This window comes from Colletotrichum paranaense (genome assembly GCF_030867605.1).
Source record: "Colletotrichum paranaense strain IMI 384185 chromosome Unknown Scaffold_6.1, whole genome shotgun sequence".
NCBI classification, from domain to species: domain Eukaryota; kingdom Fungi; phylum Ascomycota; class Sordariomycetes; order Glomerellales; family Glomerellaceae; genus Colletotrichum; species Colletotrichum paranaense.
Window position 1 is genome coordinate 2916793 of NW_026848964.1, and position 25456 is coordinate 2942248.

General features: G+C 54.1%; 9 protein-coding genes across 9 annotated transcripts; 4 read left to right on the top strand and 5 right to left on the bottom strand.

Moving 5' to 3' along the window:
- Nucleotides 1–137: 137 nt before the first annotated feature.
- Nucleotides 138–1043, bottom strand: CPAR01_08637 (uncharacterized protein; the record flags this gene model as incomplete). Its single annotated transcript, XM_060492905.1, has 2 exons — nt 138–531; nt 586–1043. 2 exons carry the CDS (start codon nt 1041–1043, stop codon nt 138–140), a joined length of 852 nt encoding a protein of 283 aa, XP_060349275.1.
- Nucleotides 1044–3342: 2299 nt separating this feature from the next.
- On the top strand, nt 3343–4240 carry CPAR01_08638 (uncharacterized protein; the record flags this gene model as incomplete). Its single annotated transcript, XM_060492906.1, has 4 exons — nt 3343–3463; nt 3510–3550; nt 3603–3983; nt 4082–4240. The coding sequence occupies 4 exons, from the start codon at nt 3343–3345 to the stop codon at nt 4238–4240; spliced, it is 702 nt and encodes a 233-aa protein (XP_060349276.1).
- A 1556-nt stretch (nt 4241–5796) lies between these two features.
- CPAR01_08639 (WSC domain-containing protein) lies at nt 5797–9140 on the top strand (the record flags this gene model as incomplete). Its single annotated transcript, XM_060492907.1, has 2 exons — nt 5797–7981; nt 8032–9140. 2 exons carry the CDS (start codon nt 5797–5799, stop codon nt 9138–9140), a joined length of 3294 nt encoding a protein of 1097 aa, XP_060349277.1.
- Nucleotides 9141–9960: 820 nt separating this feature from the next.
- On the bottom strand, nt 9961–10378 carry CPAR01_08640 (uncharacterized protein; the record flags this gene model as incomplete). The annotated part of the gene is made up of 2 exons (XM_060492908.1): nt 9961–10023; nt 10127–10378. 2 exons carry the CDS (start codon nt 10376–10378, stop codon nt 9961–9963), a joined length of 315 nt encoding a protein of 104 aa, XP_060349278.1.
- Nucleotides 10379–12202: 1824 nt separating this feature from the next.
- On the top strand, nt 12203–13053 carry CPAR01_08641 (D-sorbose; the record flags this gene model as incomplete). Its single annotated transcript, XM_060492909.1, has 3 exons — nt 12203–12739; nt 12818–12879; nt 12942–13053. 3 exons carry the CDS (start codon nt 12203–12205, stop codon nt 13051–13053), a joined length of 711 nt encoding a protein of 236 aa, XP_060349279.1.
- An 18-nt stretch (nt 13054–13071) lies between these two features.
- On the bottom strand, nt 13072–14430 carry CPAR01_08642 (uncharacterized protein; the record flags this gene model as incomplete). Its single annotated transcript, XM_060492910.1, has 3 exons — nt 13072–13415; nt 14022–14269; nt 14318–14430. 3 exons carry the CDS (start codon nt 14428–14430, stop codon nt 13072–13074), a joined length of 705 nt encoding a protein of 234 aa, XP_060349280.1.
- A 1105-nt stretch (nt 14431–15535) lies between these two features.
- Nucleotides 15536–15706, bottom strand: CPAR01_08643 (uncharacterized protein; the record flags this gene model as incomplete). Its single annotated transcript, XM_060492911.1, has 1 exon — nt 15536–15706. The coding sequence occupies one exon, from the start codon at nt 15704–15706 to the stop codon at nt 15536–15538; it is 171 nt and encodes a 56-aa protein (XP_060349281.1).
- Nucleotides 15707–21941: 6235 nt separating this feature from the next.
- CPAR01_08644 (uncharacterized protein) lies at nt 21942–22889 on the bottom strand (the record flags this gene model as incomplete). The annotated part of the gene is made up of 1 exon (XM_060492912.1): nt 21942–22889. One exon carries the CDS (start codon nt 22887–22889, stop codon nt 21942–21944), a length of 948 nt encoding a protein of 315 aa, XP_060349282.1.
- A 313-nt stretch (nt 22890–23202) lies between these two features.
- On the top strand, nt 23203–25143 carry CPAR01_08645 (uncharacterized protein; the record flags this gene model as incomplete). The annotated part of the gene is made up of 4 exons (XM_060492913.1): nt 23203–23374; nt 23820–23896; nt 24398–24493; nt 24838–25143. Coding segments are annotated over 4 exons (651 nt in total), but the record flags the coding sequence as incomplete, so codon positions are not given.
- Nucleotides 25144–25456: the final 313 nt, after the last annotated feature.

The following is a 25456-nucleotide window of genomic DNA, read 5'->3' on the forward strand; positions in this document are numbered from 1 at the left end:
GCCAACAAGATGCCATCGTCTCGAACGCGACGGCAAAAACTCCTCAATTTCCTGGGTATCTTTGCCAACCTAGACCAACTTCAATTCTTCCATCAACTCATTATGTGGTCTCGTTTCAATTCCTGTCTCATTCGTACCTATACTCTGTCGTAAACACCATCGTTGTAGTGTCGAGGGGGCGGCTGCGTGATTCCAGTCTCGTGACCGTATTCATGGCCGTTGGCACCGCCAGTCGCCGTTGTAGTGTTGCCGTAGGCGCCTTCGTATTTGGGGTAGCCGACATCCTGGGCGACCGCCGTGGTCTCGGTGGCGTAGCTGGGGCGGACCTGATCGGGGCTGGTGTGCATGGGCAGCGCATTGTCGTTAGTCGCGGGGTCGGCGCGGCCGCGGCGACGGAAGCTGCTGAAGAAGCCGGGCTTGGTGCCTGAGCCCGAGGTGTAGTTGTTCTTGGGGCTGGGGCCGAAGCGTTTCTCCTTGCGGTGGTGGCGGGCGAGGGCGACTTCGACGAGGATGGAGAAGATAAAGAAGAAACTACGTTTATATGTTAGCTGCGTTCCTTCAAAGTTAAGCTCGAAGTGCACTTACATTGCGACAATGGAGACTGCAAAGCAGGCAGTCTGCAGCTTACAAGCCGTGCGCAAACTGGGTAGGTGAGTCCAGCCGTCACTTCCCGTGTTGGTCGGCTCGCCGTCGGCGGGGCCGTCGCCGAAGGGGGTGCTGACGGTGCCGGAGCAGGTTCCGGCGCCGCCCTTGTTGGCGACGGCGACGTAGATGAAGGCGCCGATGAAGGCGACGTCGAGGACGATGGCGATGAAGGAGGTAAAGGCAAGCCCCGCGAGGCAGCAGAGCAGGAGGAGGCCGACGAGGGTGTAGAGGGTCGCGGCGCCTGAGATGCCCTCAACGGCGCGGATGGAGTTTGATATCGGGAGAGAGTGGTTGTGGAGGGTCGCGAGGAAGTAGGAGAAGATTGCGAGGATGAGGACGGAGCAGCCCAGCTGGACGCCGCGGATGAACCACTGGAGGAATTTTAATGCGAAGCCCATAGTTGCGGTGTATGTCGAGCTTCTTCCTTTTGGTTTCTTTGATAGTTGGCTGATTGTATGAGTTCAGTATATTCGGAAACTTATTTGTTTGGTTGACTTTGTGCAGGTTTCCTTTTTTGTTCTTCAAGTCTACACCCTGGATACCGAAGCTGAGGTGGGATGAGATAGAGTCAAGGTGAGCGAATGGGGGGGAGGGAGGTTCGAGACCCTTAAGAATTAAAGGTTAATTGGAAGGAAAGAAGGAAACAAGGGCTGCCTCCCTGCTTCGTCTGCCGGTAAATGGACTGACCGATCCCGCTCCATTGCGTAGATCGTGGCAAGGTCCAGCGCTGTTCAAGCTTGTCTTGGGCTGTCTCCGCCTCATCCCCGTTTATTCCTGGGACATGTTCTTTACGTTCTACGGATACTGCGCACACAGTCAGTGTATTCACCACACACACCAACACCCCCCAAAGTTTGCAGCCAATTCACCCAATGACGGAGGACAGGCGTCAGGTTCTTGATCCGGGGCGCTGTTTGCAGACGTTGATGACGGAGGCCGTTGTGGCTGAATGGGGGTTGTGGGCAAGTGGGTCCCGATGATGTCAGGCGTCTTGGAGGGATAGACGTCGCCGTGATTGGGCCGGAGCCAGAACGTATTCTCCACTTGTTCTGTGCCGGAGGGCCGGCACGGCCACGGTGGTGGGGTCTTCTGTGGCTTTGGCGGGGCGAATGACTTATGGAACCTGGAAGGTGTGGGGAGGGATCGCTCGGTTTCCCAGGGGCCTTCCCATTTTACCTTTCGCTTTTGATGTGACTTGTGACTGAGAGTTTCCACTGCCCCCTAGCTTCCCACGCCAGGGTTGGCTTTACTTTTCATCGGCTCGCACGGGATAGCCCAGAGCCCAGACCCGTATGTTGACGTTGTAAAGGTGGTGTTCATGACTAAAAACCTACTGCGTACAGTAAGGTGTACCAAAAAGTCGTGGAGCCCTGGGATGCTTCATGTCCAAGACGGCTAGAGTTTAAGAACGGCAGAGTTTTTCAGCTTTCCCGGGATCATCTCCCTTTGGACGGTTCTCGGAGCAGCTTCTCAGACCTATGACTGATTTCCCAGCGTCAATGCATCCATACTGGCAGACTACGAGTGTTGCAAATGCCCACGTTCTGGACTTCTGTCACATCTGGAATAAACGTCTGCTCAACTTGAGACTGCGTTCAACCCCGCTGGATCCGGTTTTGGTTCTGTCTGTGTCTTGGTCTGGCCAGCTCATGCGTATACCTACCCAAAAGACATCCCTTAGTGTACCGTACGCGTCGCTCTAGTATGTCTCGGTTTAAAGGCCTGGTCCGGGCTGTTGAAGATCATTGGCGGGCCGGCACCCAATTGCAAGGGCGGTCCTACCTATGAGATAATTGATGATCAGCTATGCAACCACGGCACGTCTCTTCTCCGTTGAGTTTCGCGTAGAGTTTGTTCTTCCCGCTGCCCAGGTTTTTTGTGGATTTGCACGGTCCTGGTCGTTTCCCCTGGTTATGTCAGGGTTTCCCCAGATCGTGGAAAAGCCCACCCGCCAGAAATTCAAGAGCACTCTTCTGTACGGAGTGCAGCTCGGACACAATCGCTGCATCGAAGAGATATGGGTGACTGGTAATTGTTCATCCAACTTGTGTATAATAGCGCAGTCAGCGCTGTTCTCACAGTTACCGGTACTGTTTTTTCATCATCTCGGCGGTGGACTATTGGTCTTTTGGGACTAGGCGTCAAGTCGGTCTGTTGCTCTCAGTCCGGTCATATCATGTCATTGCCTGCTCTATCGACGCATTGTCTGACGGGTAGCGCCGAAGGCAATCATAGCGGCGGCTTTGAAGCTGTCGACGATCGGACGATTTCGACGGAAATTTGTGATGTCAGATTCCAGTCAAGTGCCTCGGCCCGCGGAGAAAACTACCGGTAGAAAGAAGGACTACGTGACTTCCTTTTGGGCAAGAAGGGTTCGTCCGAGAAGTAGCCCAGGGCTTTCACTCGACAGTGGCGTTCCTCGCATCTAGGCAAAACACCACAGTCGTCAACCTCGAGTTTAACTGGACAACAATCTTGGGTTGCAAAGAAACCGTAAAATCCCGAGACGAGACGCCGTTTGTGTTTGTGTAATGTCTTGCGGAATTGAATGCCTTCCGACTTTGGGCACTTCGGATCAGGCGCCTTCCGGGTAGGCTTCCGATGGGGCGTTCGGTGGGCTGCGGGTGGCTGTTCAAAGACTGTCGATGACTTTGCTGTTGCACTCGGCGAATTCCAGCCCTGCTATGGCTTCGGAAAATGTTTGGCCGTAGCATACCGGCGTTGGGTGAATGGGCGAAGGGTTTGATGGACGGCAACGGCCCCGCTTTCCTGGCTGGCACCAAGGCTCCGGCACATGGTGTTCCGTACCGGGGCCCCGGTGTGGGGCCGGTCGATTACAATAGGTCCCTCTACCTTATCAACAGTGCCTGTCTGGGACTTTGGTGCCGTGGGTCCCCTCGGCAATGTTGGTTGTTCGGCGCCTTCCGACGTTTCTTGACCGCCAACCACCTTTGTAGAACCTATCGGAGGCATCAGCGAACCAGTCCCCGCCGGATGATGCTTCTCAACACGATGTCGAGCCATATTCCGGATTGGCGGGCGCACAAGGTGGAACATCGGAAAGAGGTCTCTTCGAATCGAGCTCGTGGGCTGCCTCTAGCGCGGTGCGATTTGGCGGCTATTTTTCGCCGTTGGATTTTCTTTGTGAAGCCTATCATAGGTTGTTGTCTCGCATGGCCTGGCGTGTTTGGCTTTGTTCAGCCTTGCTACCGTTGGCCGAGCAGTCAGTCGGTAAAGTGCGGTGTGGGGATGGTATTCTTTGTCCCATCTTACCGTTAGGAAACCACAAACCGAATCACGACGCCGAGCAGGCGGGCAAACCGCGCGCTATCCTGGAGGTAATATGGTGCTCGGGTCGTGGAGAAGGGCTAGCTGGACAGTTTATTTGCCCCTTCCCACATTGCGGCGAAAAACGATAGTACGTTTCCACTAATAGCAGCCACAATTGGCCGCCATGACAACTCCAGCTCTCGCAATCTGGAGGATTCTTCAAGTACTTGTCCTTGCAAAGCCCGCTCCCAGCCCAAGTGGAGAAACCAAGCTGGGCAGACTTCAACATGGCAAGAGCGTCTTGGCAACTTTCGTGATGGGATGACAGCGGGAGGTGGGTTCCAGTATTGACAGGACAGGCGAGCAGAAATCGGCCTCCCTGACTCGAAGATATCTGGCGCGTTTCCAGAAATTGCGGGTTTCTGGTCCCCTTTCAAAGAGCTCCTCATGATCAGTCCCTGTACTAATGGCTGCTTACTTCTCGTGTGCTGTCAACGTCCAAAACAGTAAACATTGGTACGGATAGACACAATCAATTTGCCGTCGGAGCCGAATCTGCGAGGTATCGTCAGCCAAACTGTCAGTGTCCTGATTTGTTCTTCCGCACGAACCCCTCTCCGCTATCATCGAATCCCCGGATTGACAAAGATTATGCGCGTGAGGTCGGGAGCATTACGCAAGCTGCAATATAAGCAAGAGATGCATGCGTTCTGCAGCATCAGCTGGAGCGCCATGATTGACATGGCATCAATAGTTTGGCATCGGCAACGCAGGGCAGGGGCAAGGTTGCCACACCAAATATACGAACCGGAGGAGAAGTCAGGCTCGCGGCTCGTCGGCCTCGAAGTGCAAGAGTGCTTTGCCTGGCTGACTCGGCCTGCTGGGGCAATGCCGAGAAGGGGGCTTTTCCCACCTCCCGAACATCACCAGGCCAAAACCACCACCCAAAATGTCGGGATGCAATTTACTGCTCGACGCACCATTGGGCCATTTCCCTCTCCAGAAAACCCTTTGAAGGGCATCTCGAAGAGTTGAACCAACCGATTAAGGTTAAGCAAAGTAAGCCGTGCTCAGGGGCAGGGGATCGTCACCCCGGCACCCCTGGTTTTGCGGCTGGCACCGACAGCAGCCACAAAATGCCCGCGGCCAATCATGACGGCCGTGTTGTCCAGTTTATCTTGATCCATCCAATGCGAGATTGGCACTAAATCAAAAAGGGAAAGAGGGGTCCCAGCACCCTTGGCAATTTCTGCCAAAAATACGAAGAACTCACTCTCAATTTCTCACCCTTACCATCAATCTCACCCTCACTCTCACTCTCACCCTCACTTCAAGGGCCTTCACTAGCAGGGGACTTGCCTCCCATCCACCCGGGCCTCACTCATATTTCCTACAGGTCACAGACCAGGGCAAGATCAAGCTATGCCGCCATTCTCTTTTGGCGCTACTCCGTACACCAAGCATACACGGAGACTACTGCCCTTGCTGGCGATAGAGCCCCTCCGCAACAGCCTAGGCCTGCCCAGAGTGCCTAGATCATCCGTCTCCTGCGGTCAGGTCGCCACGGTTCCGACGGCCGGCTCGTGTATATTGGCAAAAAGTTGTTGCCGCATCTCTTTGTCTATTCCTTCGCGGTTCTGGTGTCGTTTCACACCACATCTCTCATATCTGACGGCCATAGGCCACTATCTCATCTCTGTTTCCTCTCACCTCCCTCGCTTCACCTTCTTCTTCTACATCCTTTCCACTTTCTTTGATCCATCTATGCCTTTATAGTGCCCTAATTCAAAGGTCAAGCCGTCACTATTACGGACGACCAAGTCACTCACTTGCACTACACTTTGCGATTCGGCTTCCTCGTAGTCGAGGTAGCATACCACCATGAAGGTGAACTCCTCAATACTGTTGAGCCTGCTAGGCTTGGCCTCACAGGCCCAGGCTGATCCGACCTGGCCCTCGGACATTGACGAGTTGGAGGAGATCATGTACCAGTCATTCAACTTCGGATCAAGACACTTTGCCGACAACGTCTTCCCCTGCGCCAAGGAGGCAACAGGCACCGGCCGCCAGACTGCTGCAGAATGGCTGCGAACCGCTTTTCACGATATGGCACCGGCCAACGCGGGGTCGGGAGTTGGCGGGTTGGATGCGTCAATACAATATGAGCTGTCGAGCACCGGCGAGAACACCGGTCCTGCCTTCTCGACAACTCTGACCTTTATGGGACATTACCTGACCCGCAAAAGCAGCATGTCGGATCTCATCGCTCTAGGAGTCTACACTTCCGTCCTATCGTGCGGCGGTCCCTCAGTTGCAATCCGATCCGGCCGCATCGACGCAACCGTGAAAGGAGCCGCCGGCGTACCGCAGCCCAACGAAGTCATCCAAGTTTTCAACTCAAAATTCAATCGCATGGGATTCACTCCACAGGAGATGATTCAAGTTACAGCCTGCGGCCATACAATCGGCGGCGTCCACACGGCCGAGAATCCAACTATAGTTCCAGACGGCACAAATGCGAACGGCTCCGCGCCCATGGATAGCTCAAACGGTGTCTTTGACAATAGAATTGTGACCGAATACCTAGACGGCACCACGCGGAACCCACTCGTCATCAAGATGGGCACGGCTCGAGCCAGTAATTCCGACTTCGTCGTCTTCAGCTCCGACAAGAACGCCACCGTGAAGGCCATGACCGACCTCGCAGTATTCAAGTCTACATGCAAGACCGTCTTTGAGAAGATGATCAACACCGTGCCATCTGGTGTTACTCTTGGCGATGCCATCGCACCCTACACCGTCAAACCGTCTCAGCTTCAGCTGTCGCTCACCTCGCCCACCGTTATGACTTTTACAGGATACATTCGCGTCCGAACTACCGCTATCACAGGTATCTCGAGTCTGACGATCAATTACAAGAACCGAAGTGGTGGGTCTACCTGCGGGACCGGCTCCTGTGTTTTTACAATTACCATCTCGGGCATCTCAAAGGGCTTGGAAGACAGCTTCTCCTGGTATCCCATCAGGCAGGAGATCCCCGTCAGCACGGGCATCTCGTCCTTTACTGTGACGATCAACAAGAGCGATGGATCGAGCACATTATTCAACAACAACGGCAACGGGTACCCGATCCAGGATGGCATCTTTCTCCAGACGTCCCAGAGCTGCCTGACGCAGAACTCCGGCGATGTTACACTGGTCGCCGCAGTCCGCAACGACCGCACGTCTCTTCCGGTCAAGGCAGAAATCTCTTACAAGACGGCGCGGACAAGCAGCGTGGTGCCGCTGCTGGGTAAGATGACCGTCGATATGGTCAAGGGCGACTGTGTAGGCAGCTACACATTTTACAGTGTCACAACGAACATTCCCGGTGGCGTTAGTTTCGAGTCGACTTTTGACTTCATCAGCGGAGAGGGCGCGTCCGCCATGATTGACCCCTTCAAGAAGGCTGACCCTATCGGTGGGACATGTTCGAGCTGGACGGGAGGGTCTTCTACATGCGGCAGCGTCACAGTGTCGTCTTCCACGTCCAGCGCGGCCCCGACTGCTACGATTTCCCACCGACAGACTATGGGTGGCTACAAGCTCGTCTCCTGCTGGACCGAGGCTTCGGGTGGCCGAGCCCTCACCGGTGCCGCGTTCGCTTACGACGGCATGAGCCTCGACAGCTGCATGGCAAACTGCACGGGATTCGACTACTGGGGCACCGAGTACGGACGCGAATGCTACTGCGGCAACTCTCTGGCTACGTCCAGTAGTTCTGCGCCCTTGGCCGACTGCAACATGCCATGCTCTGGTGATTCTACGCAATACTGCGGAGCCGGGAATCGTATTGAGTTGTACTCGACCACCGCCACCCGCACCAGCAGCTCCACGGCCTCTCCCACAGCTACTCTCGCACACATCAGCACCATCGGCAAGTATTCTCTCGTCGGCTGCCAGACGGAGGCCGATGGCGGTCGCGCCCTTACTGCTGCTCAGACTGCTGCGGACGACATGACTCTCGACAAGTGTGCTACTTTCTGCTCCGACTACACATTCTTTGGCACCGAGTATGGACGCGAGTGTAAGTGTTGAGTGCGTCTTGGGGCATGAATGAGAACTGACACGAAGTAGGCTATTGCGGTAACAGTTTGGCAGCAACCAGCAAGACTGCGTCCCTGAGCGAGTGTAACATGAAGTGTGCCGGCAATTCGTACCAGTACTGTGGTGACGGCAACCGTTTGGAGCTGTACCAAGCCGGCAGTGCCTCGTCTACTTTGGCGTCGACGGTGGCTACTACGACCTCGAGCAGCACCTCGTCATCAAGCTCTATCAGTGTCTTGGTGGCGAGCGGGTCAACGTCTTCTACTCTGACGTCTGCTTCTGCTACTGCCAGCAGTTCTTCGATCTCGTCGCAGGTGTCTACTTCAAGTTCGAGCAGTATTGCATCTTCCAGCAGTTCTACGTCTTCTAGCAGCGTGGCATCCTCACCAAGTGCCACGCCCTCCTCAAGCACCTCATCGAGCATCGCATCGTCCTCCAGCAGCGCCGTAACTTCAGCGATAACCTCGCCCTCTGCCTCCAGCACCATCTCCACCTCAACAACTGCCTCCCCTACGCTAGCTCACAAGCCTACCATCTCGCCCTACACCCTGGTAGGCTGCTGGACAGAAGGCAACGGCGTCCGCGCTCTGAGCCAGAAGAACTACGCCTCTGGCGACAACATGACGCTCGAGTACTGCGCCTCGTACTGCTCAGACTATAAGTACTTCGGCACGGAATACAGCAGCGAATGCTACTGCGGCAACTCCCTCGCCTCCACCAGCGCTGCCGCGCCCCTGGCGGACTGCAGCATGACCTGCTCCGGCAACAAGTACGAGTACTGCGGCGGCGGCAACCGCCTGACGCTCTACCAGTCCGACAAACAGGTGACGGGGCCCAGCCAGCCCGCCACGGCCGGGGTCTACGCTTTCCTCGGCTGCCGCACCGAGCCCGCGCAGGGCGGACGCGCTCTGGATGCCAAGGCTACGGCCAGCAGCGACAAGATGACCAACGAGGCGTGCGCGGCGTTCTGCGATGGGTATAGCTACTTTGGCACGGAGTACGGCGGCGAGTGCTATTGCGGTAATGCCCTGCCGACGACGTCGCTTGATGCCCCGTTGAGCGATTGCAGTATGTTGTGTACTGGCTCTAGCACAGAGTACTGCGGTAACGGCAACCGTTTGTCAGTATATAAGAAGTGAGAGCGGTGTAGTGATGCGGATGGGTTTGGGCATTAGACCCGGCGCATGTAATTATGCTGATACATTCGGCATCGACGAGATTGGAGATATGATACCTTTTTGGTCAAGAATTTCGGCCATTTATATAAAATTATAATGCATGTTACTCTCTTTGCTTTTAGGTCGAATGAACCATGTGCAGATACCTAGACTAGGGATGAACCAATTCTCCTTCTCGGCTGGCGAGAAATGTGACATCCACATGCTGTCAGTGTGCAATCCGCTCGACTCTTGCGGATCACCATTGCCAAGGAACATAGTCAAGTATTAAACTCATAGTAGATTGAAGGCCTGGGTCAACTCTTTAATCATTTCATCTACTTGAAATAGTATCCTATCCTTACGCGTCATCGTCGGTGGGAAAATTCTAAAGTTTGCTTACAGTCGGTAATGTCATGTATGACATCTTCACCGCTATTGGTCCTTCAAAAGTTGGCCTTGGTCAGTCCTCTTTAGGGGGAAAGCGTTCAGTACCTCAATTATAGATCCCGTTCAGGTTATCCAGGACGTTCGCCTTTCTGTTGCCTCCGTCGCCCACGTCCTCGTCTTGTTCTCACCTACCGAAGAGCTGCCTTCTTCCTTCCTTCTGTCGTCGCTATTAAGACAGGCACTTATCGCCAAGACGATGAAGACAGGCTAGCTGTCTTCAGGAAGGGTTCAGGGCTCACGTCAAGTAGACTGGGGATACAATATTGTATAAGAAAGAGATGACATCTGACAACACATATTCACTGACAAATCGGAAGCAGTGATCTGATTTTGTCTGACTACAATGCTCTAGTCAACTATCAAGAGAGAAGAAAGACAGAGATTCGCTCATTTCGGCAAAGACAAAAAAGTTTAGGTACGTTTTGGGGACAGCATGCTCATTCTACACAGAAGCAACTTCAATGTGGCTAAACTACTCTTGTTCCACGACGATATCTTGGAGTGCTGATAGGACCAAGATTTGAAGATACGTAGGAGCCGCAGCCTTCCATAAAGCAAGAAGAACCGTAGTTCAGGAAAACCTCGCAGCGCAGCTCCCTCCCAGACGGAACTCTCTCTTGTGTTTCTTTTCTCTTCTGTGAAGATTCCATATACGATTTCTCGTCTCGGGAAAACTTGTTGCGAGGGTGGGCCTGGTGGCCGCGAACCCTGCCAGGCAGGAGCAATGTTGAGAGCATGGGTAGAAGCGAGCTCTCTATCATACAGTTCATCTTGTATCGGATTTCAGATATGACTCGCTGGTTATTGTATCCCCTCGTGACTTAGATCTTGCCGTTACATGCTGTTCTCTTTCAGAAGGACGCCTGGTTGGATGACTTGACGTAGATGTAAATGTCCCGGGAACTTCACTCGCAATTTGAAACCATCAATCTAGTCTGTGTACCTAATACATTATGTTTCAGTTAACTTGAACGAACGTCACTCAGGCTAATAAGAGAGAGTTATACAACTCTCAAGATCGCCGACGGGTATTATCATGGTCAGCTGAGCCAGGCAAACGAATTCGCAACGTTTGGTATCTTGGAGATGTCTTGACCTCGATATCAACAACACCGACATCACCTTGAGATTGAAGCTAGTATGACGCAAATTAGTTGTTTCTGGCCGATGATCTAGATGCTCACATCAGACCTTCAATCTGTATCAAAGCATGATCGTTTGTGATTTTCATCGCGAGCTGTTATGTCATCCAGACTGACCATGTCTGAACGAAGTAGAACGTCCAGAACACAGACAGGCGATCGTCTCGCGAGAGGAGAAGCCTCATTGCAGTTAAATAAACTCGAATGCCGTGCGTCAGTTGAAACGAAGGATACAGCAGCAATGTCTGACAGCCAACGCATCGGAAACCTTCAGTATTAATTTTGACGCTGTTGCCTGGTCTCTCGCCCACAAGCGAATACGCAATTCATCTGCCACCGAACAACTTGTAAATGAATATAAGGAACGCTTCTAGAAACAATGAAGACTGACAAGACTACCTCGACGGGACAGAATTGTTTGGTTGTACAGGAAAGACGGCAGAAGGGGCTAGGGCAGAGCTGACTTCAACTCCAGGAGATCAAATCTATTAGATGGCCGCTCTATTAAACAGATAACAGACCATGCTGTTTCTGCTATACGCACAAGAACAGATGTGGCAGCGCAAGAAATTCTGCGATGGTCTTAAAGATGTAAACGGCGTATCATTGTCGTCAACGACCTACCATTCTCGTAACTCTAGCCTAATATAACCGACCAACGTTGCAAATGCGTTTATGACTCATCAATAAAAGACGACGAGAATCAGACAATGAAGACCTGGCAGAATCAATGTAGTCTAGCAAGCGACACGCAAAGGCCGTTGAAGCGAGCATCCGGATAACATCCCGCCCTGCACATACGCCTTGACGGACATCGTCAGGAGAGTCCACGGCTTCGTCCGTCACTTTGAGCAACCCCTCAGAAGATCTAGATTCCAAGAACCACGTCCACACAGTTGAGAGGAGTATAAACGATGGTCAAGAAGAATCGGGTTCTCGTCGCTGCAAGTCATAAGGGCGTTGAGCAACAGGAATATTGCATTATCGCGACATTGTAGGCGCTAAAAAGATTAGCCGACTAGCCGTATCGTTTTTGGGGCCAAGCGTCTGTCGAAAACACTATCTTCCTCGACCAAAAGAACATTCAGCCAGCGGCATCTGATGCAATCGTCATCGCAAGGCATCTCGTGAATCACGTACCGTACACCTGGTCGCATTTACGATTCAGTTTGGAGGTGATTGCGATGCGCACAAGAACGTCTACGACAGCCGGCATTTACTTGTAACACAATAACTCTCACGTCACATCACAGCATGAAGCATCTCATCCTCGTCGGGGCGTGCTACGTCGACACAGTCCTCAGGCAAGGCTCTCATCCCGCCCACTGATCAAGACTGGGGCTTTTCTACTCACACCCCTTCTTCTCAAGCGTACCTCACTTCCCCGAAGAGGACCTGAAGCTACGAGCTACGAGCATCCGCGTACGCAGGGGCGGCAACTGCCCTAACACAATGGAAGTCCTCCAGCAACTCCTCCGCGCAGAGCACCTACCGCATTCACAAACCGAGCCCCTGACGATGCACCTCGTCTCGCCCCTGCCGGAACGTCAATCTCAGGCGACGGCGCAGATCATCGCCTCGTTCCCGCCAGCGCCAGATACCACCGTCGTCGCCGCCGCCAACGCCGCGGAGATCACATTTGATCACTGCCTATTCCGCAAAGGCCACCAGGCGCCGGCGAGCAGTTACATCTTCCGCAGCGAGGCAACCGGCAGCCGGACAATCGTAAACCACAATGACCTGCCCGACATGACGACGGACGAGTTCCTCAACGTCGTCGAGGCGTTCCGCGGCAAAGGCGGCCGGACGTGGTGGCACTTTGAGGGACGGGTTCCGGAGACGACACTCAGCTGCATTCTGGCTCTTCGGCGGGCCCTGGGCGACGACGTGGTGACGGTCAGCGTCGAAGTCGAAAGGCCGGGCAGGGCGGGGTTGAGAGAGCTCGCTGCTGAGGCGGACGTGGTTTTCTACTCCAAGAGCTGGGCCGAGGTGCGTCACGTTCGTTCTTGGATATCGGCGTACGCCAGTCACAGCAGTGTGCGGTGCATACTGACATGACTGGCATAGGCCTGCGGGTATACGTCCGCTGATGATTGTCTAAGGGAAGAGTCGCTGTCGTTACCACGGACGTGAGTTCGGTCAAGAGGTGTCTACCGGTCACGCAACGCGTTTCTTGCTGACTGCAGAATAGGTCGTTGGCTATGGTTACGTGGGGTGCTGAGGGAGCATGGTGCATATCACCCAAGGACCGGCAGCTGGTCAAAAGCCCCGTCGAGACGCCGGTGAAGCAGGTCGTCGAGTAAGCTTCGCCATACCACTACTCAATACTCAACCCTCTTCTTGGCGCGCGATACTAATAAGTTTGGGGGGGGGACAGCTCGGTAGGGGCGGGGGACACCTTCGTTGCGGGCATGCTGTACGGACTGATCTGCCAGGCCGACACTTGGGACGTAACGCACAAGTTGGGCTTCGCGGTTGCACTCGCCACACTCAAAGTCCAGCGAGAGGGGTTTGGTGGACTTGGAGACGATACTCGTAAGAATACGCAAAGGTCGCGCTGACGGTGGGCCATCCGTCAGGCGTTGAAACTGTCGCCGTGGGCACTCCGGGTCGTGGCCCCGTGTCCCCCCGGTGCCGTAGATGGATGCTTCGGCGGGTGGGGCGACTGTCCGCCAATCGTCAGGTAAGCCAGGCCAAGAGGCCGTATTTTGCCCGCCAGCGGACCGATGGAGCACCCGTCGGTGGTCGCGCCTGTTCCGAAGCTGTGCGAGAGTGAAATGTTGTAAGACCCTCTATGGCTCTGTGGGGATCAAGAGGCGGTGTACATGGTTGGCAAGGCTCAAGCGAGGAGGCAACCTGTTACGAGGGAGGGGACTCGGCAGTACACTAATAGTTGGACATCCGCAAAGGCCAGGACGCGTTGGCGGCGCTCGTTGTTATTAGTGGAGGGGTGACAGGCCGGGCCAACATGCATTCATGCGCCGCCGATGCTTTGATGCAGCTTGAAGATGGTGCACCTCACACGGGGCCTGCGACGGCGAACAAGGCTGCATGTGGCCTGCTGCAGCTGATAGTGGCATGCCGCATGGCCCCCAGACCTAATCGGAGACTACTGCGCAAGCAAAAACGGGGAGAAGTAATTTGGGCCGTTGCTACAGTACCTCTGTGTGTACGTCCTCACATGCCGGCCAGCGAAGTTTGTCGCGAGAATTTCGTCCCCTTCATATGGATCTACTGCAGCGAGACCGTGTGGGTGACTGAATATACATACAGATGGGCCAAGTGACCTTGTAGGGGAAGAGGGCTGGGGATAGCGAATTGTCACATTTCTCGTAATTCGGTTGCGGAGCCAGAGCCTGGAAATGAGGCAGAGAAGAAGAAAAAACTCTTCCCACGACGTTGGACCTCTCACGAGAGAGAATGAATAGGCGATGGTTGATACAGTGAGTGGGGACCACGGCCTGTTTGTCGATCTGCGGCGATTCAAGAGCCTGGTTTGTTGTGCTCTTCCTGAAGTTCCTCGAAAGTAGTCAGTGGAGCCGGGTCTATTTCCTCGTGTTCCCATACCACGGGTCTCGAGAAGAGATGGGAAAGTCGAAGTATCCGTAGTAGAGTGTGGCCGGGTTCGTACGGATGCACAACGCATATGGCCCCGAGTCTCCGTTGTTTGATCCTAACATTGTGGTGCCGAATGGTGCCGTACGGGAGTCAACATCGACGGCGGGGCTGCAAATCTTTGCGGTCGTCACGGTCAACAAATCATGACGTTCCCTTTCTTGCAGGCCCGACGACTCAAGTGCGTCGGGCGGGGTCGGTCCATCCCATCATCATCATCAAGCTCGGCCTGCGCCTATCTTATCTTCGCTCCTTAGCTACGGCGAAAATGTTCTCGAGCACCCAAAGGTGACGGACTGCTGCAACTTTTGCTTCGTTCTGGGAATGTTGGCGTTGATACGTGGATCGGGGTGCCGAGTAAAACTTCGAGTACCTCGGGAGATGCAGAGAAACGCTGACGAGGGTGGATTACAGTCAGGCGTTGTAGTAAAGTTACTCGCGCGAGCGAGTCCGCATTTCTTAGACCAGTGGCCCCTGACGGGAGGAAGCGGATTTGTCTGGATGTTCGTTCGTTTGACAGCTTTGGGATGAAGTTGAGCGGGCGGTGGGCGGTGCCTGGTGGCAAAACCTTGGATCGTCCAGAATGATGTAGCGATTTCCGCCCACAGACCAACGGTAGCAGGGGCTTTTGCCGACTTTGAGACCACGGTACCAGAGACTGGGAGCAGGGACAGGCGTTCTGGCACAGTCAGGCTTCTGCAGCTTCAGAAATAAGCCCGATGAGCCCGACGGAGCTGAGCAGTCGAAAGCTCCTGTGACCGCATCTGTAAGACCGGGCAGACAGTCTGCGGGTCGCCTTTCTCAGGGGTTGGTTGTGCTGTGTAGGGGGGAAACATCGCACCACTGTTCCCATTCTCAAGGGTAGAGTAAAGCAAGCACTGCATGGCAGATTGTCTGACCGAGGGGCCGAAGGGGGCGTCCCTGTAATCGACGTCGGATATGTGGTCAAGGACGGGCTTACTTACAGAATGGTAGGTAATAGCAAGGAGACCAACAGGGACATGCGGATACCTAGCGGAAGAAGGAAAGTAAAGATACCGTATCCATATAGTCGGATGGAACGCAAAAATGATACTGGCACACTGGATCATCAGTCAGCCATCCTGGCCGCGACTGCTTGCGAATGCTGTGCGACAAGGGCTAGATGACTGGGTAGTGAGTACATACTAATTATGATAGCTTCCAAAAGCTTCGTCGATCGAAGGACGCCCGCTTGTGCTCGGTGGTTGTAGCAATGGCAGCGAGCGGAGGAGCACGGCGGCGCGGGTTGCGTCGCAAAGCTAGTGGCAGCAAATATGAGCGTTGGTCACAGCTAGTAAGTTGTATCCGTAACAGCCTCATGTCGACCATTCTTGCATGTCTCGTGGGACGAAAAGAAACCCCGGCTGGCAAGCGGGGATGAGCGAAGATGTGGGGGCGAAGGACGGTTAGTAAATAATGGGACTGTCCGTCCATGGCGTCTTCAATCTCTGTTGGCGTGCCTGGCACTGGGAAGAAGGGGTGTGAAGTGTGGAATATCGGTAAGTTGAGCTTGAACCGGGGCAGGGGGGTGGCACCAAGCCAGTCGAAGGGGAAAGGAATCGTCAGGGTAGCATTGGACAGCGGTAGTCATGGCGGTGATGGCTGGCTCAATCAGCGGCGGCGGCAACCGGTAAGGGTGAGACTGATCTTGTTAGCGTATGGAAGGGGTGGTGAAGACTGAAAAGGGCAGAAAACCAAAATCTTTCACTGCCTCATCCTCATCGACGTTACGTGCCCACACCCCTCCTTTTCATCCAAGCCATCTCTCCTCCTTAGCCCGCATTTAACTTGCTGAGATCGGCGAGGTCTCTACCTACTTGCGGATAGGCACGCACGTAGGAAACCAAAAGCACACTATCCGTAGTTTGCTGTTATGTCGAGTAGCGGGCACGTATCGCTTCTGCTTCGAAACCCTATGTTTGCTGGTCAGATCCATGTACTGGGTACCTCTCAACAGGTGGTGCCACCTCTACAAATAGATGCAGCCAATGCTTCAACTTTTCAAGCATATCTCATCGTGACTTTCTGCGCCCGGCTCACAGGAACCGCCTCTCGTGCTATGACGAGTCATGATCTGCATCGCAAAGTTATTGAGCAGCCATATCTTCTGTTCGGTTGCTTTGATCCAGATCATAAGATCCGGTCCTCACTTGCCTAGAATGACTGTCAGCGTCCAGCTTTGAGGCCAGGTGCTCATGGCTTTGCTCTCGCAAGTCTCGTGAGCTTGGCTTACTTTCGATGTATCGATATACGGAGTACCCAATGCCCATAGCCTCGCTCGCGTAGCATTACCGGTATGGTATGCCGACCGTCCGCATGCTTCCTCTGTTCAAGTATCAGAATGCTGAAGCTCCGGTCAGTCATTATGGGACTGAACGACGAGTCTTTTGCAAGAGAACAGAGGATATACCGGAGAGAGTCCGGCAGCCAGATCATCCCCGGTCCCAGCCGCTCCACCGTGAAGAACGCCTTGATTGCCATTACCTGGTCAGACAGCCGCTAAAATCGCAAAGGGTGCTGGGCCCATGGCACTGGTTAAAGAGTGGCACCGGCCGGATACTTTTGCCCATCTCCAAGCCAGGCCCGCTGGGCTACGCTAGGCGACTGACGCTGTCCTCTGTCTGACAAGGGACTCATCATCTCCGAGCCAATCCCTGGCATCTTTCAGCACGTTGGAATCTCTGGGGCCGGGACTAGGGCCGGGATCCTAGCTCGCTGGATGACAAGCCATGGCCATATCATGGCCCATGTCTAGGATTGTGTGTGCGTGTATGTGCTGGTTCCCGCATTCGGTCGGACTAAATCGTCATGGGCAGCTGCAATTGCCGCCGCGTGGTGTGGTAAAGGTAAACAGCACCTTTGTACGTATTCCGTACCCGGATTCTTGCTGAGTCGTTCAAGTGAGAGGTCTTGAGTCTCTGTGTATTCTATAGGCTGATGAGACGTACTGCACTTCCGCCAGGTAGCCGAGAGGTATATACAGTTATTCATACTCTCGCGAACCGAATCACCTGGGGCAGTGTGAATGCCTATCTGGAATTCTGAACCCGAAAAATGCTCAGTGAAGTAGATGGCCGTGGATGGCGCCGTCTCGCCCCGTTGTATCGTCCCGATGGTCGGTGCTTTCTGTCAAGTTCCCCCATCCATGCAAGACGCCCAATCAGTCTTCAGGGGGTTCTCTTGGTGGCCCGCGCGTGAACAGTTGATCATCTAGTGGGACTGATCTTACCAGGGCTGGTTCAAGGGTTAGCGGATTCTTGGTCGACAACCTCGAAGTGACCTTGGGAAGCCTGTTATCCCTGCCCTGTTTCATTTTCATCTTTGGCAGACCATAAGATGGACTGCACGCTAGCATGTATACAGCCAGACCCACCAAAGTCGACCCCTGAGATCCCTGACTTCTCGAGCCTGGCTAGCTGGCATGACAGCTTTGCGCATTAAAGTGTTTTTGTCGGTAGGCCCCGGTTTCACCGAGGCCCTGACTGCTCTGCCCTGCCGCCTGGTTCTATTCATCAAAGAATGCTAAACAGGACACAGTTAGCACACCACCCCTTGAGCACAAACGGCCGAGCGTCACCCGGGCTTTATTTAGCTCGAGGATGATATTATCCCCATAGAACCTTGGAAGTCCGAAAGGTCTCGTTGCTAGCAATAAACACGTCAGTGATTTGCGGCTGTTATTAGTTTGTTGTGGACCCCATACTTGGTGGTAACCTGGAGCTTAACGCCCCGTTTTGTGCAACATGCGGGTCGTAGTCACCTGGCAGGAATTGCTTTGCGCCGTCTTCACTGATTTCTTCCAACCCAACGCTGTCTTCGTATTTGAGGTGAAAGCCTGGTGACTTATGGAAGAAGAGGAGGCACCCCTCATGGTGTCGTCCGCCATGCCAGAGATACCCCTGGCCCTGTATCCGTACAATACGTTTTATCTTGGTTGATAAGACTTAGAGGATCGAAGCAGTGTGTATTGAAATAGCTTAGGTCGGCAGTGAAGTTGGGGCATCAGACGTGAGCGTTCAAGATCGATCAGATACCAGCGGAGTTGACCATGCGTGCGTGCTTTCTTGTCTGGTTCACATCCGGATCAAATACCTAGGTAGACGGCCCAGCACCGGGTCTTCGTATGTAGTGTACATACGGATAATGCATTGGGCGGGGGTCAAGGCTCGTCAATCGTGCGCGATTAAGGAAAATTGCATGCTGATCATCTCGCGGAAGCAAGTTTGGCTTTTGTCTATCCAGCCACGCCCCTAAGTGACCTGGTGCACGAAACCAAATATGGTCGAACAGACTTCCGCCGACTGACAAGGAGTAGGATCGCTGGCCTTCAGTATCCTTACATACTTGGTCCCGGTACATGATGCGCAGGTAAGGAGAGACGGCTGCTGTCCGAAGGGCACCGACCTCCTCGAGAAATCGGGAGACCTCTGGTATCAAGGAAGCGTATCCGTGTCGTCGTCTTAAATCGAGAGAGCTTCAATCAGCCACGCGTCCTTGTGGCGCGGGTGGGCACAGCACGGAGCTGACAGCCATAATTCTAGCAACCCCGAGAATGTGGCTGGGAAAGTGAGCCGGCCTCATCTTGATCACCGCTTCGTATTGGTGCATGAGCGAGAACGTGACGGCGAGGATTTCCAACCTTCGTTAAGTCGTCAACTGAAAGGCGGCCGTGAAAGGGACGAAGCGTGCCCGTATGTGAACGCTTGAAAGGGAATGTGGGCTATGAGTTGTGATACCTACGGATAGTCAGTATCGAACCATCGACGGAGACGCGGGAAACAAATCGGCGTAAGCCCGACTCGGTCGAGTCTTTGGCAAAGTGCACTGTTGATGCGCAGTGTTGGGCGGAAGATGATGAGTCGGTGACAAGACACGCCGATGCTGGAGGACAACTTCTGTGACAAGTCTAAATGGCACACGGATCGTAGCCGTGTGATCCGGCCATTGGGAATGGCAGGGCTCAATGGCTCAGACTTTGAAAAGGTCTCGCCTGGCTGTGATCGCCCTTGAATAACACGGTAGTGTGCTCCATACTGTGTTGGGCCTTGAACATTGGTAGGATGAAGGCGCAGACGTACTGTGTAAGTAGCCAGATAGGTAGATGAGTCGAGAGTCGAGAGTCTTGGCCAATGTGGCTTCCAACGATGAGGTGGTAGGCCCAGGGTGTCTAAGTGAGTGATATATTTCACTGAAGATCATGCTGTCCTAGGCAGGCCGCAGGCGCATGTGCGCAGAAAGTGTTGCATTAGGTTTCAAGGTCTCCAGGGCCTACGGCATAACCCTTATGAAGTTTGTGAAGCGAGGAAATCAGTGACCAGCCGGACGTCAGCAGCGGAATGTTGACAGTAGCGCTTTGGGTATATCCGTTTGGATTGAGAGACATGTATAGGTGCGGTTGGTACTTGGCGGCATACAAGCTAATTCTGATTAGCCGTCTCCGCGCAGACGTCTACCGGTATCTCAGTGGTGCAGGGATGTCGCTTCAGCAGGGCTCGCCTTGCTGATCTGAAAAGTTGGCTGACACTAGACTACTAGCCTTTGGATGGGCATATAAGGTAGAGGATACTTGCTCACTGCTTACAGGGTAAGCCAAGTGACAGGGACTTGTGACCGCGAGGCTATTCTGTTACCGGGTTGTTGCACCTACCTGATATTCGCACGCGGTGGGTGAAGGCGGCACCGTGCCGCCATAAACACCATTGATGAAGAGACTATTGTTTGTATCTCTGTCCGTAAGCTTCGAACCATCGCTGGTGAATCGTATTTGGCTCCGTTTCGGGGAACGTTAGGGAGATGGATGGATGTTGAAGAGTTCTCGCCTCTTCAGGCAGGTGGTCCATGAACCTTGAAGGCTAAGGTACTGAGCCAGGGCGTCAACTTTCGAATGACCGAGGCGCTGTTCAAATGCCTACCTTACCTGATGTTAGGAACACCACCGAAACGAGCCCTGCTCGCGCTTCCTACTGCCGGAAAAAGGTTGAGTGGGCAGCGAGCCAGGACGATTGGTGTGCTGTCTCCCCAAGGTCGTTGCTAATTACGTGGCAGAGAAGCGACGCATACAATGGTTTGGTCGTAAGCCAGGACAGGGCCACGGGGTTTGGTGAGTACTGAGTAGTGCAGACTGCACGGAGTACAGAGTGTTGCCAAGGCTCCACAGATGATTCAACCAGGTCTGCAATAGCTCACCGGGTATCGGGAAGCTTCTGGGATGTCAAATGTGCATCGACGAGGCCTAAATTGGATGAGAATGGCAGGCACGCGGCACGATGCTTTCATACGACGTGACGGCGTGATGCAGAACGTCGAAACCGAGCATTGCTGTCCATTGGCCCAATGATGCAACCAATCAAGCGGATGGAACGTTCCCAAGACTCAGCAGCAGCCGAAGGATTGAAATGGGTGACGTGGTGGTAGCAGGGGCAAGTTTCCCTGGATCATTCGCCGGGTATGAGATCTAGGTACACAGGCGAAGGTGAGGGTGTGAGGGCGACGAGATAATTGGGCTGCAAACACTGCGCGACGCTTGCTTATGTTAACGCAAAATAATACCCAAGCACCGTCTGTCCTGGGGGATCCGTCTGATGGGAGCAGAAAGACTTCAGCCGGGAAACGGGAGGGATCCGTTGCCATCTGGGGAGGGGTGGAGGGCGTGTTCCGAGAAGTAGAACTTTGAACCGCTGTGGCATCGATAAGCCTTCGATCACGTACCGTTAATGGCGTTTGGATGAAACGAAGATGGAAGGAAATCCAACGATGAAAGCGAGCGAGGCGACAACGAGGTCACGTGCGCAGTGTCTCGTGTGTTTTTGTGTGCGTGTGTGCGTCGCGAGTTCACGGGTCCCATCTCACACAGACCGCCGTGCTTGGGTGAATCCAGGGCGGCTAGACCCAGAATCCCAGACCATCTTTTGTATGTAGCCCGCAGAAGAATGGAAAACCTAGATGCGTATGCAGGCTGCAAGGTGCGGCCTGAGTGCACGCTGCAGCAGTGCAGCAGTTGCAGCCGCAGGGCACGAAGAAGGCGGAGACCCTCAGTCAACCCCGGCCCCCTCCCGTTCTAAATTCTGATATCCCGATGAGACTTATTAGCACTCAAACACCCCAAACGCTGTTGGACCAGTCCTGTTGAAAGCCTAACAATCGGCAGGCTTGCGCGCTCCCCGGTGTTGTTGCCGCTTGATGCGCCGGCTGGAGTCTGGAGAGCGTGTCAGGGATACGTGTTGGCGGACTGTGGCACCCTGACAAAAAACCGAGACTAGAGTAGTCCATGTGCATACTTCGTACGAATACACAGCAGAAATCAGGCGGGTCCAAACCGGACGCATATCTATATGCATCTGCGGTAATCATGGCGGAGGAAATGCATACCTCCAGCGTAACCGGGCTGCAAGCAGTCAAGTGGAGAGAAGCGAGTTGATTCGGGGTTGTCGGGGTCGGCACGGCCATGATAGGCATACGTACGGGACGCATGTTGTAAAAGATATTTGCACGAATGTCAGGGCTACTCCTGCCGTGTCAGTCCTCAAGGGTTGCTGATCGAAAAACAAACATGGTTTCACCAAAGGATGAGGAGTGTAGGTAGGTTAGATGTACGGACGTCGCTGGCAATCCAGCAAGCACTTACTTCGTACACTGTCAACCACCGCCAATGTGCTAATGTGTCCGTAGTGGTGTAGCACCCCAAAGTACGGCCCAATACACGCCGAGGTGACTGCCCGATAGCTATGCCTAAAGTGAGACTGGAGTAAAGGGCGCCAGCCGCCAGGCGGACACTCATAGCTGGTGGGTTTGGCGGCTTGCCTGGAAAATTGGCAATGATGAGCAACAGAATGACTAAATAGACCAGTCCAGGCCGCCACTCCTGGAGGGAGCCCCTCGCGTCCGCTGTCCAAGTGGGTTTCCTGCTGGTCAGTGGTGAGAGGAATGCGAGCGTGAAATGGACGCCTGTCCTGTAGGGTCTGTACCCACCGCGCCACAGTTCCGTATATCCGTACGTATTTCCTGGGTTGCGTTGGCCGAGGTGGCCCAGCGGAACAAGACGACAAAAGTGGATGGCGGCGAGGGATTCCACGACAGGAAGGCCGCAGGCGCACAGAGAAGGTGAGACAAAGAAACCACAGGTGGACGTCAGACGTTGTAACGATCGAGGGGAACTCCATGCTGTTGCCGCACGAGATTGGAGCAAGGCGAGGGAGCGAATGAGCGGACGCAAGCCAACGAGTCTTGCTGATCCATACCTACCAACGTGGTACCTTGGCCTGGAGTCCCCGTCAGTGCCTGTACTTTGATGGTTGATGCGATTCAGCGCTTGCCGGGCAGTCCAGAGCAGGCTTTGGGTGGAATGGCATCTGCGGAAGCTGATCTCTAACCGCTGGACGTCCAAAGTGAGGAGTGACGTGGAAATTGGTCCTGGGGATTCGGGGAGTACCAGGGTGGCACGGTGGCAGGGCTTCTCCACCGATTGTAGCCACCGCTTTATCGATACCGTGGTTTCCCTGACCATAATCTCCTCTCGTGGAGCGGACAAGACCCCTCGATCTCGGATCACCTGCGGCCTGTCCACTTCAACCTTCTCGAAGCTGTCTGGGAACAGGGACTGGTGGGAACCCAAGAGCCAGAGCGGCTGCCAAAGCCTTGGGTGCAATGTCCGGAAGTTGCCTGGCTTGTCCAGCAACTAGAAAAGGTGAGAGGTACTTCGTAGTGTGCACCATCCTAGACGAGCAGGCTGCAATCGACTCGTTGGGCCAACTGGACCGCATTTCTCGCACAGCCCGTAGTAATGCCCAGCTTGTGCCTGGCACCCGGCGCTCTCGTCCATAAGCTTGCCGGTGGTTATCCGGGTCTTTAGAAGACTTGGTAATTTGTTTCCAGATCGTGATGTACGAATAGGGTCGGCATGGCATTTCTGGTCTTCTGGTCGGCAGGCATTCTCGAGTGTGACCTCTGAAGTCTCGGAGCAAGGCTGGCCTCAAAAATTAGCAATGGCGAGTAAAACACCAATGGCTTGGCCCATCAGACCTTGAATGCGCGTCCATGTCATACGTCCGGACATCTTCAGATGGGAGGGAACGGCCTGAAGCACAGCCGCGGATGGAGGAGCTTGCTTGCTAGTCTTTCGGGGCGGGGCGTGAGGGGAGATCGGCTGGGGCCCATTTCTCAACTTCCCAGGGCAGCAGTCATGGGCTCGAGACACCGTGCCTGATACCACAGGAGACCTAGCCAAGGTGGAACAAGAGCTCGCTTCACAGGCCGTCGGCTTGCTCAAGGCTCCAAATGCCACCGATATTGACCCAGTATTGGCGTCCACACACACCGCAAGGGGCGCAACATCCCCGTGCCCCCCTTCTAAAAGGAAGCTCATACCCCTAGAAGGAAGGGTAGGCCGGCCTGGGGGTGTTGTCGGTGAGACTGAGTACCGGACGTACTGGCGTAGACAGGGGCAGAAGAAGCGCTGAAAGTTGGAACATGGCCTGGAGAAAAAAGATTACCGGCCTCCGCAGTAGCGACTGGGTAATGGGGTGCTGAGAAATGTGGTGGTGCATGGGTCCAAACTCTCCAATCGCGGGCTCGCCTCAGATGACGGGCGTCTCCATCTGTGGCATGGGCCATGGATAGACAAGTGACGGGCATGCAGATTGTTGGTGTGCGGTGGTGTATCCGTACAGACATAGTTAGTGGTACGTGGTGGTGCCGAGTTACGTTAGCTGAAGTCTCTCTCGTTGGAACTTGGAGTCGACAAGCTCAAGTCTTGCGGGATGCATAAGTCCACCTCGCACCACATCAGGCTGGCCGACCTTATGCCTGAGGCCACATAATCCCTGTGTGTCTTTCCCTCTTTAGCCTTGAGTCAACAGCAAAGCAAGTGCCCCCCCACTCGTTGTGTTCATGTTCTTGGGCACTATCTTTGCCTGAGGTTGTAGTGCCTTGCCTTCTCCTTTTGGGCGCCATCCTCCTGCACTACCTAAGGCCCCTTCCTGCAATGTTTGTAAAGTATACATTCCAAGACACCAGGATGTGACTATGAAGCCAGGTACGGATACCTACCTAGGCAACAGAGTGAATTTGGCTCAGGTTCATCATCCATGGGCGGCTGTTCGAAATTTGACAGTACGTGCCGCTTGCTTACGGATACTTTCCCCAGCCATGGAAGTTCCGTCTTCGCTGTCCGGAAACTACCTTATGTGCATGCTGCGGTGCATCTTGGTCATTTTTGCCCGCAAACCTTCCTCCATAATTTGTGCCTGGGTATGGGGTGGGGGCCGTCAATAACTGCAGCCGCCTTTTGACTTCTGCTCGAGAGGAGAGGGGCAATTCCGTATCTATCTTTTTTTTCTCTTTGCTTTCTTTTTTCTTCTTCCTTCCCTCTCTCCGCTCCGTATGCTAGTCACACAGTCTGCCGCAGCCCACTTTGACTTCACGGAAGTGACAAGCAATCACTCCGTAGACGCTAGACAATTAAGGCTAGTCAGGTCACAGCACAAAACTTGCAAGTTACGGTCTCCAATTTGACTCCAACTATCCGTACGGAGTGTGGAGACAGAGTGACAAAGATGCGTGCCTACCTTACTGCCTCGTCCTGGCCTGTGCCCCTGGATCCTTCTCTGGGTCCCTTCTTTCCGTCCTTGAGCCTCGTGTCTGGCCGCATGCCATGCCGTTTCTCGCCCTGTCTGTCTCTACTCTCCACGGAGTACGAAGTATGTATCCGTTATTTACTGCGCATTGCGCTGTCAGGGCTCGAGAGCAGGCGCTGCCCTTGATTGATCCCGTCGTTGTGATCCTGATCCTCTCAAACTCCCGTCCCTGTTGACTTTTGCTACTCTATCGCCCTACTACTGCGTATAGTGTCCCTACGAATCCACAAGCGGCAGCAGCGATGCTATATCTGTTACGGAGCGGATGGGATAGGATTGAACTCCTTCTCATATTCCCGGGGGTTGGGGCTCCCTCCTTGGTAAAGGGGGGTGGTGTGGAAGGTTTCCACTACCTGGGTTTCCATTGATGTCTCACTATGTCCCAAGTATTGACTACCTTGTCGCGCATTCTTCCTGTCTCTCTTTCCTGACGAGTTAC